The sequence below is a fragment of the Mytilus edulis genome, chromosome 3 (genome assembly GCF_963676685.1).
Source record: "Mytilus edulis chromosome 3, xbMytEdul2.2, whole genome shotgun sequence".
NCBI classification, from domain to species: domain Eukaryota; kingdom Metazoa; phylum Mollusca; class Bivalvia; order Mytilida; family Mytilidae; genus Mytilus; species Mytilus edulis.
In genome coordinates, this window is record NC_092346.1 from 95769481 (window position 1) to 95784788 (window position 15308).

The 15308-nt window shown below is 33.7% G+C and overlaps 1 protein-coding gene across 1 annotated transcript; it reads right to left on the reverse strand.

The window, feature by feature from the left end:
- Positions 1 to 1812: 1812 nt before the first annotated feature.
- LOC139515518 (uncharacterized) lies at positions 1813 to 15121 on the reverse strand. The gene is made up of 8 exons (XM_071305095.1): positions 15108 to 15121; positions 14788 to 14926; positions 14044 to 14097; positions 7191 to 7282; positions 5610 to 5692; positions 5365 to 5408; positions 4193 to 4372; positions 1813 to 2725 (listed from the first exon to the last, which is right to left on the reverse strand). Exons 1-8 carry the CDS (start codon positions 15119 to 15121, stop codon positions 2657 to 2659), a joined length of 675 nt encoding a protein of 224 aa, XP_071161196.1. The 3' UTR covers positions 1813 to 2656.
- Between the last annotated feature and the right edge of the window lie 187 nt (positions 15122 to 15308).

The window sequence follows — 15308 nt, forward strand, 5'->3', positions numbered from 1 at the left end:
AAAATTAACACTGAAGTGGGTTAAACCTGGTTTTATGGCTAGGCAAACCTCACGCTCATATGTATGACAATGATAAAACATATCGCTAAAAATGTGAAATATTCCTTGATTTAAAATGCTTTAAAAGGTTGTATAACAGCAAATTTTAACCAATCGATATCTGTATATTCATCATGCTAAATACAGAGGGACTGGTTACTGGATGGTGATACATTTGGGAACACACAATCCACAAGCGGCAGCTGTGTTTAAGGCCTTGCGGTTTTGTTTTGTCAAGCGGGTACAGGATTATGTCTTTTACGTTATTTTACCATACCAGTGTTACTTCTATTTGGTTACATTGTACTTTTATCATGGACCAATCAGGTGTTTCAATGAGAATATTTCTCATAAGAATGTGGTTATTCTAGTATAAAGTGGTTACCTAGATTTAATCAATACATTGATGTGCACTCGTACACTGTAATCATAGTTAACCACTGTCCCATGGTCGCGTTCACTATGTCTTGATGCCTGGTAGAGTCTATATTCGACATACAGAGAAATGCTTCTCATCGAAATTGTATAGAGCAGTTTCTATTTTATGGATTCATTTAAAATGTTTTATATCATCAGTTATTGACGTGAAACGAAAAGGCAATCATTGCATGGACTCACCTGAGCTAAGGACTCCCTTGAACATATGAAAAACACGTTATGAATTCCATGCGTGCAAAGTGCTTTTTCTGGATTTACCCTCAACACGAACGCTCGATAGCAAGAATGTATAAAACCCGAACCAATTGACAATTATAGTATGGACACGAACCTAACAACATCAATTGCTAAACTAAATCTATTTTCATGCCACATGATTTAACTTTGTTCAGTTGGGGAGGGGGGGGGGTACATCTATATTAGACCGAACGTTTTCTCGTTTGAGTTGTTTCACATATTGTCATGTCAGAGTCTTTTATAGTTTCGTATACGGCACGATTTTTTTCGCATTATTGAAAGACCGTATTGGCTTAAATCTTGTTAATTTGAACTCTGGAGAAAGTTGTATCATTGACATGCGTACCACATCTTCTTTTCTTTTTATTGTGATCAACTAACGGGAAATAGCATACATTATTTTTAAAGAGAAAAATCTCTGTATTTACACATTTGTGTTATTTGATATATTTTTTCATGAAAGAGTTTTCAAAAATGACATTCTTATAACATGCAGGTGTTGCTAGAGCTTGGCAAACAACTGTCTGGTAAAATGTACATTATTCAAATAATAAATAATGCTTGATATTACTGTAATAACTGACAAGAGTTATGAACTAGACTATTCAAGACAAAAGTTCATTTTTCCCCCATGCAACATATTTGGTTTTCAAGTAAATACCGAACAAATGCTAAAAGGGTAACAACTTCCATGAGCCGTCGATTAACGATTTTGGACATGTTTGATCTTATCTTGATGGTCATGTTTACTTTTGTTGTTTGTGTATTTCTCTTAACTTTTCAATATCAGTATATGTCACATACAATCCTGGTTCAAATGAACAATTTTATTTGGCCTTTTTAACTTTTTTTTATTCGAGCGTCACTGATGAGTCTTTTGTAGACGAAACGCGCGTCTGGTGTATATACTAAATTTAGTCCTGGTATCTATGATGAGTTTATTTACTATGTTACTAAATTATAATCAAATATTAAATGAACAATGTTTATATTCATTGAAAACATCGTAGACAATAACATTTGGATGTTAAGTTCCAAGGTTTCCTCTGGGTCAATTTTCTTTTACGCAAACTTTTTTGCCAAAACAATATATTTTTCGCCAAATTATATTAACGGTATAAACAAAAAAATACTTCAATGACCAGGTACATTGAGTATAAACCCTGTATACTAAGTATAGACTAGTAAAACAGAGCACTCCAATTAACTCAACAATTTGTGTTTAATACTGTTAAATCAACTCCTTGAGGTCTGAATTCGACAGACGATCATATAAGCATCTCAGACCTAGCTCTGTATATCAAGCTTTTATTTAAACGACATTTAGTTAGGCACCGACCAATCATCATTTTTTGGGGGAAAAGGGAAGTGCATTGGGTTGTCTATAAATTTTTAATTCTAAATTTCTTAACATAGACTAATTTGTTTCAGGAGGGAAATGAACAAAATAGGTTGCTTCAATAAGATATAATTTTCAAAAAACGTTACTTGCTCCGTTATGTTTATCTAAAACAATTTAATTAAAAAGTGAGAAAATTCTTGTTTCTAGAAGAAAAAACTGTATACCCACACGTGATAAATGGCTGGTGCCAAATAAATTAACAATCATCTTGTGACATCTTGTCGGGCCGGGTTTTAATTGCAGCCGCTGCTATGTATCCACATTATAAATCCTTTGTTTCATATTATTAGAAAAAGATTTAAAATTGAAAGATATTAACTATAATGGTAGTTAAATATTAATATTAGTAGTATTTGTTACAGATTGATGTTAGTAGGTAACTGCTTTAATATTCAATTGGCACTGGTAACAGATAATATGTAATATTCCTGTAAGTCAGAAAAAGTGCATATCCCTCTCTCTCGATCAATCGACCAAATGATCTCTGTTGTTTGTGTAATTATGTAGAAATTGAGATTCCTCCATTCGATACTGATAGTTTTAAAAGTATGTCCATCTTATTATATGATCTGTTTTAGTATCCAACTGTAAATGTGAAAAAGAATATATCTACAAAAGAAAAGAGTTATAGGAAGCTAAGTGCTTCAGTGATCAGCAGTTTGAACTTTTCTTCTTTTTTTTTGCCAAGCCATATACATCATCTTGTGATGTGCACAGTGATGTAACAAGCGCGATAGCATTGTATTATTAGTTGCTGTCACTAGCGAAATACTTTTGTGACTTATTCATTGATTGCTGTCGGAAGTCTCTATCAAGATGTTTTATCATTCAATTAGGTTGTTCTTAGCGAGAATTGTTTACCTTGATTTGCTGTCCCAATATCTTTGTGGTCACTGTTCTTAAGTGAAATATTTAATTTTGTCCTATGCTGCTGTTTATAGCGAGATTTCATTGCCATTGGTTTATATCCCTGTCTAAGGTATTTTTGTCATTGGTTGTCTTCCGAAGTAAGACATATTATCATTGGCCGCTATTTAAAGGCTAATCATATTTGTCATTTGTGTCAAAAACGAGATATTTTAAGCAGTATGAATGTCCGCATGTCAAGATTTGTTGTCCGTATATCTATATAATTTTTAGCTATCCAAACCGAGATTTCTTTTTGTCATTGATTGCTGTTCAACGCTCGATATCTTTGTTTTTAGCTGATGTATAAAGCAAGCGAGATATCTTTGTTTTAGCTGATGTATAAAGCAAGAGAGATATTCCTGTCATTTATCGTTGTTCCCAGGGAGATATCTTGGTCGAAAAAGCGGGGGGGAAAGAGATATCAAGGGGGTAATAAAAGGAAATGAGTCTAATAAAAACAGAGAATGACACGGCGAGATTTTAAACGACGAAAAACAATAATCAAAGATTAAGGAAAATAAACCCAATTTAAACACCTGGGTGACCTCATATGCTCTAGAAGGGTAGACAGATCCTGCTCCACTTGTGACACACGTAGTGTTGCTTATGCAAATGAGAATCCGATGAGAAGTTGCATTCAGTGATGAAACAATCGAGGAAAAGAGGACGCCGTGATTTATGGTTATGATAAGCGTGACTCAACATATCCGAGGTCATAATTTATCAAAGCATATTCCCACAAAGAATGTTAAAAAAATTATAAAGGGGGTAAACGTTTTGCAATCATTAATATGTACTTTTCAACACATTGTACTTACATGAGTATCGTGACATGTGCCACATGAGTAGCAGAAACTGTTACCTTTCAGGATCACCTGTTCACCCCAGTGATTGGTGGGTTCGTGTTGTTCAGTCTTTGCTTTTTTTTTGTTGATTGTTGTCTGTCGTCGTTTTTACGTAAAAGTTCAATAATTGCACCTCTTATTTTGCAACTGTACGTTTGTGTTATTTGAAATTCTAAAATGCAGGTTCCATACTCATTTATGTTTTTTTTTAAACCTTCGTTCAAATTTGAAGAGGGTTCGATAGACATGAGGACTCTTTTATAGCGAGAACAAATTTCGAAGAATTATTACCATCTTATAATAATATCTATATATGGCTTACCCTATGTTGATTTAAGATTCTTCTATTTTTTGATAAATCATCTTCTACTTTATATTTCTTTCCTTTATCTATAACAAATCCATCAGGAAAACCGTATAATCCGTAGAAGTGTATAAAATCTATGTTAAAGTTGATGTTATCGTTATTTGTAGATATTGATCTTATTATCAAACAATTTCCCTGAAAGTAAATGAAATTGATGTTAACACTAAACAATAATCCTGAATGTAACAGATATTGATGTAAACACTGTAACCGTCCTACTAAAAGTAACAGAAACTGATGCTAACAATAAACCATCCTCCTGATAGTAACAGAAATTGATGTAAACACTAAATAATAATCCGGAAAGTAACATATATTGATGTTATTACTTAACAATCCGTCTGAAAGTAAGATACATTGGTGATAACACTAAACCATCCTCCTGAAAGTAAGATACATTGGTGATAACACTAAACCATCCTCCTGATAGTAAGATACATTGGTGATAACACTAAACCATTCTTCTGAAAGTAACAGATATTGATGTTAACACTAAACAATACTCCAGAAAGTAACAGATGTTGATGTTAACACTTTACAATCCTCCTAAAAGTAATATAAATGGATGTTAACACTAAAATTAAAACATTCCTCTAGAAATTTACAAATATAAATGTTAACACTAAACAAGTTCCCTGAAAGTAACAGATATTGTTGGTGTTGACACATAACAACATTCCTTAAAGTAACCGTAATTGATGTTAATCCTTAAAAAAAAATTCTGAAAGTAACAGATAAATATTATGTAGACAAAAATAAATCCCTGAAAGTTACAAATACTGTTGTAGTCACTTAATTATTTCTCTTAAAGTAGCATATAATGATATGTTAAAAATTATTTATTTTCCTTAAAGTAACAAATATAGCAGTACACAAATTGCCTGAAAACCCCCCATTTATTGGCGTTAACACCAAACAATTTCCATAAAAGTAACAGATAGTGATGTTAACACAATTGAAAACAACTTCCTTGAAAGTAGCAGATATTGTTGTTAAAACTAACATATTTCCAGAATGAAACAGATATTGACGTAAAAAATATTTTAAAAAAAGAAGAAAAAGTATAATTTGATAAAAATACTGACAATGAAAAAGGAAACTAAACTCAATGATTTTTCTTTTCTTACCTCAGATACAAAGAGTCGAAGTTTTACGTTATCATCTTCTTTTTCTAAAAATAAAACTTATTATTTTAACAATACTGCCCTTTGATAATATTGGAAAGGATGAAAACATGTTTGTGAGAGTACCGAAGGTTAAACATATTTCTGTTATATCTAAAACTAGTTGTGAACCATAATAATGTTTGAAACTTTTCACTTGTTTAAATAAAGAAAACACTGAAGAAATTACTCTGAAAATAAGGACTTACGATTTCTAAAGATCTTTTTAATTTGGATTTCTCCTTTGGCACTTCCTTTTTCATCAAGACTGATGAGCAATCCAATGGTATTTCTAAAACAATGAGCAAATATATATGACCAACTACACTGAATATGAAAAGGAAGTTAAGTTTAAGACCACGTTTACACTGGCAACGAAATTGAATCGATCTTAAAAAGACCAGTTCGCGTTTACATTGCACAAGCTAGATCGATCGAGATCGATCTTATCTAACCCAGTGCGTTTACACTACAACATAAAAAGAACCGGTCTGACCTTTATTTTCATATATAAAAATAACATTCACCTGAAAAAAAAGATCGATCGCGATTGATCTAAGCGTTTACACCAAAACCAAGATCGATTCAAATAAGAGGTAGACTTTTTAGGTCCGATTGAAGATCGATCTTACCCGTTTTCACTGGACCAAAGATCGATTTTTTTTGTCAGTGTAAACGGGGTCTTAGTGTCATTATTATCTTATAATCAAAACATTTGTTTTCGAATAAACACGCACATGATCATAAGAAGTCGTGAAGGTTAAACAATGCCATTTTATATGTAAAGAAACTACGTCTTCGGCAGAGGGTATTAAAAAAAGAAGACATCCTTGTTCACTAAAGGTAATGCGCGTAAACGTTTAATTAAGAATACACATCTAAAGTTACGATATAAAGTTGCATTACATAAACAATGTTGATGATATCTACATGTGTAGGACATTTCGTAAGTGTCGATATTAAATAAAAATCAGTATTTAGTGTAAAACAACGTTTCATATGAATGGAGATGAAGATTTATTTTTCGTTGTTGTTCTGCGATTTGCATTTTGTGTTGACTATTATATTATTAGTATTTGTGTGTGCGTTTCTCTGTTATAAGCGTCCTTGTGTGTGTTCGGGATGATTTTCTGTCACGAAGTAATGTCATTTTAGTGATTAAATCAGGTTCAACCGATCATTTTTCTTAAACTGTCCTGTACCAAATAAAGGCAACAGTAATATACCACTGTTCGAAAGTCATAAAACGATTAAGAGAAAACAAATCAGGCTTACAAACTAAAACTGAGGGAAACACATGAATTATAAAAGGAAAACAACGAAACAACAGAAACACCACAAAAAACCAAACGACAATAAATACAAACAGAAACGAACTATAAGATAACCGTTGACATTATCCTGACTTGGTACAGGATATTTCAAGAAAAAATGGTAGGTTGAACCTTGTTTTGTGTCTAGCCAAACCTCCCGCTTGTATGACAATGTTAAATATAACACTAAAATGACAACATTACATGACCAAGTCAGGAATATGACAGTTTTTATCCAATAGTTCGTTTCTATGTAAGATCATGTAAGTTTGGAGCTTGTTTTTGTTGCACATCAGTGTACTTGTTGTTCCTTTGTTTTCCTCTTTTAGTTGATGTGCTTCCCTTGGTTTTAAATTGTAACCCGAATTGGTTTTTTCTCAATCGATTTGTGACTTTTTAACACCGGTATAATACTGTAGCCTTTAATCATGACGTTTGTTTGAATTGAAAATCTACAATAACGAGATATGATCATACCTTTTGTTGTTCCACTTTGATTTGTGGTATAACGGAGAGATATATCCACCACGTACATAGTTATCCGTTGAGTTAACAAGTAATAATGTTCCCTAATTAAAAAAAAAAGGAAATGTGATATGTGCTAGGTCTATTTTTTTTTATAGATATACTTCTGTTTGTATCGATCTGATATGTTAAGTTCTATTCGATTTGACGGAATGCATTATAGTATACAGTTGTCCCGCCGTTTTTTCAACATGTCGGGTAATAAATCAAAAACGCTTAAACCAATTTTCCTGAAATTTTTGTTTATATCTTTTTGCGTATGTTATACTGTGCTAGGTTAGAATGATTTTGGTGCCTTAAAACATGTTTAACCTTGTCCCATTCTGTATCTGCTTGTCCCTATTCAGAAGTCTGTATTGAATGGTTGTTGGTTATTTTTTTGTTGTTTATCATAGGATGTTTTCGTTTGTTGTCTTACATAATACTTTCTTGTTTTATGCCGTTAAACCAGTGTTTCATGTTGGTGACAGGATTGGTGCCTTCATACATGTTAAACGCGTTGGTTATAAATATCTGCAATTATATATCTGTTTGGCTATTTATGACTTGGGTTGCTGTTTCGATGAAGTATGCAACATATAGTAATGTCCTAAACCTTGACTTTTTTATTGGCTAGATATTAAAACAGAATCGTCACCAACAAATGCAATTGCACTGAGCGCCTTGTAGATACAGATATAATAACTAACAAAATGAAATTCAGTCACGGTAACAGATCATGATAATACGATATTTGATGAATACTATCCCGAGTAAAATATTTATCTGCAAAGCTTTATAATGCATTCAATATTATACAAGAGGCAAACATTACGTGTAATTGTGTTAAAACCTTTTTATTTGTATGGTGAAACCGAAAAAGATATCATAGAGATATTCAAACTCAGTAGTCGAAAATAAACTATAAACGCCATGGCAACAAAAGAAAAAGACAACAAAACATACAACAGTACACAAAACACAGCATTGAAAACTACAGACTGAGCAACACGATCCCCACCAAAATATGGGCGTGATCTCATGATTAAGATTAAGCAAATCCTGCTCACAATGTGGCATCCGTGGTGTTGCTCGTGTCAGTATAAACCGGGTGAAACGTCTTATTCGGTTCAAAAATTCGGGAAAAGAAAGACATGATAGTGGTATCACAATTAGATCATATCCACGAAACAGATATTCGATAACGATCAAACAACTCATGATGGCGTCCGTAAAATTAAAGAAGGAATGATTTCAACTTCAACCCTTGGTGAATTAAACATATATGTATAAAAAATGGAGATATGTTATAATCTGATAACCATTAACCAAGAAACGAAGATGTAAACAACTATAGGTAACAGTAAGGCTTTCTGTGTTGAGCAAACCCAATTTCAAATGACAAGTTGAGTATCGATGAGTTAAACATGTAAAAAGGGACTACAAATGGTCTGAATGTAAATGACATCAAACGAGAAAAAAATTATGGTCGTTGTCAACCATTATAACCATAGGTTTATTGCTTGGGACTGATATAGATTCATTGTTTGTGACTGGCATTGTTTCCTTTCTTGGGACTGACACATATTACTTGCTTTTGGACTTGCATATGTGCCTTGGTTAGGACTGACATAGGTTTCTTGTTTTGGGTCTAGCATATTTTCCATGCTTGGGACTGACATAGGTTCACTGATTGGGACTGGCATAGGTTCACTGATTGGGACTGGCATATTTTCCTTGCTCGGGACTGGCAAATGAAGGGTACGATTAATCATGTTTGTGGAACATAGTTGCTTATAAGAATAATTACTAATGACAAGAAACAATTAGAATTAGTTAACTGCATTATATAGCTCAACAGTAGTCGTGATAACACACTGTACGAATGCAAATAGAAGCATATAGTCAACTATACATGAAGCAGAAGGCACAAGAACATTTTTATTATAATAACAATTTTAATAACAGAGCTTAATGGAAAACAAAATGTAGTAACATTCCGACAAACTGCGTCCTCTATTATACACAATTTCTATACAGAATCTAAACTGAAAAAATCGGACGAAGACCACAAGCTTTTCTTGTTAAAAACAGCAGCAGCACTTATTAAAACCGAAATTATATCTATGCCAGTGGACTAGAATTTTTATCCAAGCAACAACGATTGTCACATGAAACACATATTCCCGAAAGTTTGGCAGTATTTTTAAAGGTTTTATTTTCGGAAAAGGACGCCTCATTGCAAATCAGTTCGATAGGACAAGCCATCGTGCAAGCAACAAGAACCAGACTTGTAATTTAACCATTGAAGCTTGGACTTGCCATACAAATGCATCATATGTTTGGCTCGAGATTTTTTGTTGATACACTTAGCAACATGGGTTTTTGTTCTTCGTATTCAAAGGTTCAGAAATTCGAAACATCTGCTGTTATCTCGAAACAAGAAAAAACAACCAATCATTATGATGAATCACATTGTCTCCAATACGTGGCTGACAACGTAGATCACATCCTTTGTACTGTCGACGGAAACAATACCTTTCATGGCATGGGAATTATCTCATGTATTACACCAGGCATAGAAAAAGAGCCTATTCACATTCCTAGGTTAGATGTTACAACAGAGGAAATACTAGCATGTGGTCAAATCAGCATGTATCACTACAATGCAGATAAACACAAAGGGTTTACATCATTGAAATTTCCAGAACTTCAAAGTCTGAAAGGCAGAGTGTTCAACAATTCATGGCAAATATGCACATTAAGACATGTGACACGGCAATTAAAGTCCCCTATTCCTGAATGGTCAGGAACAATGCAGATGTTTCAGAAAGGTACCAGTACAGGTGTCTCTGATGTTACTTTTTTGCCTATGACCGACCTAAATCCAAGTGATATGAGCTGCATCTACTCGACCCCTATGTTCGTATCAAAAGAGGCCTCTCGTCAAGGACGAACTCCTGTTATAACATTTGATCAAAAACTTTACTAGAAATCTGTCATGATCACAAGTTGGAAAGAATGCAGTAACATTATTGTACAATTAGGTGGTTTTCGTACACAGATGAGTTTTTTGGGCAGTATAGGGCTGATTATGTCAGGCTCGGGACTGAAAGAGGTTCTTGAACTTATTTATGCACCTAATGCAGTGACACATATGTTATATGGAAAAGCCGTATCCCGTGCTGTCCGTGGATTCATGCTCGTTGACACAGCTCTTCACACTTTGATGACAAATGAAATTTTTGGACATGACGTTTTTGAAGAACATCAGAACGAAATCAATCATTCCCCAAGTATTGACCATCAATTGCTAACGAAAGCTTGTGAAATATACGAACACTTACAGGAAGAGAAAATCTCTTTACAAGATGCACTTGAGAGTCAAACTTTACAAGCCATACAAGAACTGCTACAAAAGAAAAACAATCCAGGACATCAAAACTTTGGCTGTCCTTTCTAGACATGGTGGCCATTTTAAAACGTTTCCTAATTGCAAAAAGGACAGGAGATTGGCTTCTACATTTATCAACACTGAAGGAAATGCTACCATATTTGGCAGCTTCAGGCCACAATCTGTACACCAAATCTGCATATTTTTACCTCTCTCAGATGCAAAATCTAGAAAATGACCATCCAGATATCCATGATCATTTTATGAATGGTAAACATGTTGTTCGAAGAAGTGACCGATTTTGGGCTGGCTTGTCCACAGATTTGGTGATAGAACAAGTGCTAATGAGAGGCGTAAAGTCAACCGGAGGATTAACTAGAGGCAGAGGTATGGGAGAAGTCCAAAGAACACTATGGCTCTTGTCTATACCATCTTTAGCCGAATACAACCATGCCATGCAGGAGTTAACTGGCACGGGATATAAAACTAGTGACCAGCACATTGAAAACAGCAAAAGTAGAATGGAAAGAGATAACAAAGATTCAAATCTGCTCACTGAATTCTTGACAGAGCGAAATCCTTTCACAAATGACAAGACACTAAGAAACATCGAAACTGGAATGGTAGCGGATAGCGATGCCAATGCAGATGAAGCAAAACTAGTTGGCAAAAAATTATAGAGTCTATAGCTGGAAATCTTATTTCGGAAATTTCATTTAAAAAGAAAGACCAAATTGTTGACTTGACGCTAAACGACCATCAGGCTCAAATATCTCTCAACAGCCACAAGTCGATCCTCAGCTAATGTTTCAGCGACTAACAGCAGTAGGACAAGACTCACTAAACAATACAGCAGAACTGCTTGAATACGAACTTTCAAGTTTTCCATCTTCTTTGTTTGAGGCTAATGGTCTCCCAAAGCAAGCAGCAAAAGCAACACTTGCAGATGCTATTTGGAACATGGGTGACTGTCAAGCTCAAGAACTACCAGAAACCAATATTGTTCATGTCATTGACGGAGAATCTCTATTATATAGAATACCGTGGATTAAAGGTCAGACATTTTCTCAAATTAGTATAAAGTACATAGATCATATCAGAAAACGATTTTCCAACCCAACGGTAGTCATGAATGGCTATAATAGTTCATCAACAAAAGACATCACTCACTTGAGAAGAAGCAAAGGAAAACAATCAAACACAATCACATTCACAAGAGACATGCCACTACGAGTTAAGAAAGAAACATTTCTCTTAAACCAATCTAACAAACAAAGATTTGTTGAAATGCTGATTGATACATTTCAAGAACATAGCATCGAGGCTATAAAAGTCAAGGAAGATGAAGATTTACTTATAGTTAAGACAGCTGTAGAAAAATCAAACAGACAAGAAGTTGTGATATACGGAGAAGACACTAACTTGTTGATACTAATTTGTCATCTTGCAGAAAAAAATTCTCATTGCATATTCTTTACCACTGACAAGCAAAGTGCGATGAAAAATTAAAAGATTTGGAATATACAAAAAACACAACAAGTTCTTGGTGAAGATGTATGCCATCAACTACCGTTTGTTCATGTCATTACTGGTTGTGACACGACAAGCCGATTGCATGGAATAGGTAAACCGGTCGTATTGAAGAAAATAAAATCCGACCATCATCTTCGTACTCAAGGGGAAGTTTTTCTAATGGAGTCAATGGGAATAGATGACGTTTGCAAAGCTGGTGAAGAAGTACTAGTAAACCTGTATGGCGGCATGCCCTTAGAAGGACTTGACATACTTCGTTGGAGAAAGTTCACCACCAAAACGATGGCACTAAGTAGATCATCTATAGTGCAAGTTCAGACTCTCCCACCAACTTCTGATGCTGCAAAGTTTCATTCGATGCGAGTTTATCTTCAGTGTCAATACTGGAGGGGGAAAACCGCTGAGGAAATTGACCCCCTGCAATGGGGTTGGACTTTGAAAAATGAAAAACTCTTTCCAATTGAAATGACAAAGCAGCCAGCACCTGAATTCCTCTTGAAGATAATTCACTGCAATTGCAAGACTGATTGTGACAACCGTAGATGTAGCTGCCGCAAGAATGGCATTCCTTGCTGCAGTGGTTGTGGGGAGTGCAGGGGAATAAATTGTTCAAATTCCAAATTCGAACTAGAGGAACTTGATGTTGAAGAAAATGAGGACACTTGACTATATAATTTTCTGTTGTTGCTAAATTTGATAAATAGTTGACTAATAATAAGGCAATCACTAAACTATTCTTGGTAAAATAAAAATAAAAAATGATTTTTCAACAATTTTTTTTTTCGATTACCAAATCAATCAAAAACATTATATATTGTTACACACAACTAACAGACTTTGATAGTAGATAAAGAGATATGATGTGCTTAATACAGTTTTAAAAGTTTAATCATGGTTAAATATGACAAAAAGTAGGATTCGACTTTCAAACGAAAAAACAATTCCCGGTTTTAGCTGTTTTTATGATGTTTTTCACTATAATAATGATAATATATAAACAAATTGTTTGTAGATAAATGTCTTACTATCTTTAAATAATTCATTCATGAAGATTATGCATTCTAGAGAAAAAAGAATCGGTATTATAAAAAAAACCATGATTTTTAGAGTTTTCCCAATTTTCCGCAGTTTTACTTTCAAAATCTCATTTTTTACCCCAAATTGACCCTTTTCCGCAAAACATATTTTTTATATTTTTAGTATATGATGTATATGTATATAAACTTCGGTTTTTACCATTAAAATGATTTGTTGCAATTAGTTTGAGGTTGACCCTTATTTAGAACAGATTGACTAGACTATAGTAGTAGTCTTATTATATAGGTATATGAGTTACTTCCCCTACATTTGTTGAAAATATTATCTCATATCCGAAATAAGTCAATTGTTAAAATATAATATCGATTTAAATGTATTGATGAAAAATTAGTGGACGCATCCCCATGAACATAAAATATTTACCATTATTCGCTAGAGATTGCCGTTTTTATACAGATGTTAATTTTTAACATGCCGTTTTGAAGAAATAGTAAAACATTGATAGGAAATTCAAAATGCTAATGTAAACTAAGTTCAGATCAAAATGGCCGTTTCAGACTTAAACTAGTTTACTAGTACACTTTGGCAGCTCGCTAAGAGCTTAAATTATTTGATTACAGGATTAACGATATCATAATCATCGTGCCGTCAAATTTATGCGATGATATTTTTAGTAAGCATACAATCACTTAATCGTCTTAAATTTTGAATTAAAAAAAAATACCCCCAAAAAACTTTATTTTACGAATAGGTTGCACACTGATGTGGATGATAATTCTTTTTTTTCAATCAGTCAAGCTTACTGTATACAAAATCTCAAAAACTTGCAGTACAGACTGGGTGTTCGACAGAAAAACTTACATCGCTATATCTGTATAGTAATTTGCTGATTGGACTGTCCGTACAGGTCTCTACCTAAAAAATATATATTTTTATTTTTACTTGTATGAAAAAAAACTTTTTTCCGGAGATACAAAACAGTATCAATCTACGCAAGTTTCTAACATTATATTATGGATAAATGAAATCTTAATTATAAGTAATTCAAGAATAAGTCTATCCATACAAATACAACTAAAGTTGAGAGTCATATAAACCATCTAACGAGCTTTTCAAAGTATACCTTCAGATGTATTATTATTTCTGTCTTTAATGGAAACTCGTGTCTTTTTCTTTCCCTCTTCTTGTTACCGGGACTTAGCAGGATATGTAAGTAAACCGACATTTTTGAAAATATAATATCATGTCGTCAGTATTTCTTAGTAGGCGTTTGGATATACAGACTTAATTGGTGGCCATCATATATAGATATAAGAAAATGTGGTATGAGTGCCAATGAGTCAACTCTCCATCATAGTCACAATTTGTAAAAGTAAACCATTATAGGTCAAAGTACGGTATTCAACACGGAGCATTGGCTCACACCGAACAACAAGCTATAATGGGCCCCAAAAAATGACTAGTTTAAAACAATTTAAAGGGGAATCATACCATGTTTTCTGTATTTCTTACGTATTATTTTTGCCCCGTTCATATTATAAATGTTTTTGGTTGTTATTTCTGAATATTCTACCTGTATTGAGTAGTTTCTAAAACCATCGGTACCTGTGATATTCTTTTTTCTATGACTGAAGACCATATTTGCCATTGGAAGCTGTTGTCATGGTGGTCTGTTTTATTTGTTTCACATGTTACAATACCTAATTGTTGTCCACATGTTTCATCTGGCAATGTTATGGAGCATCTGTAAATAAGGAAGTGTGTTGTGTAAAGCCGTTTTATGCAAATTTTAAACAAGAATTAATTAATCGAAGAAGGGTACTTTGTTATTTGGATGGAGAGTTGTCTCATTGGCACTCACACCACATCTTCCTATACATGGTATCTATAGATTGAATTTTTACTATCAATCGCATGCCTGGTACGCTATTGCAGTCATCATGCCTGGGAAGCAGGTAGTATTGTATGGTACTTGACTAATGAAGATTTTTTTCCCAAATGTACATGTAGTGATTATATTGATGAAGAACGACAGTAAAATTGCTGATACTGTTTCTGTGTGTTGTAAAGTGCGTGTAGGATTTGAGACATACATTTTTAGTTATCAAAAGATCTTTTTCTATTTT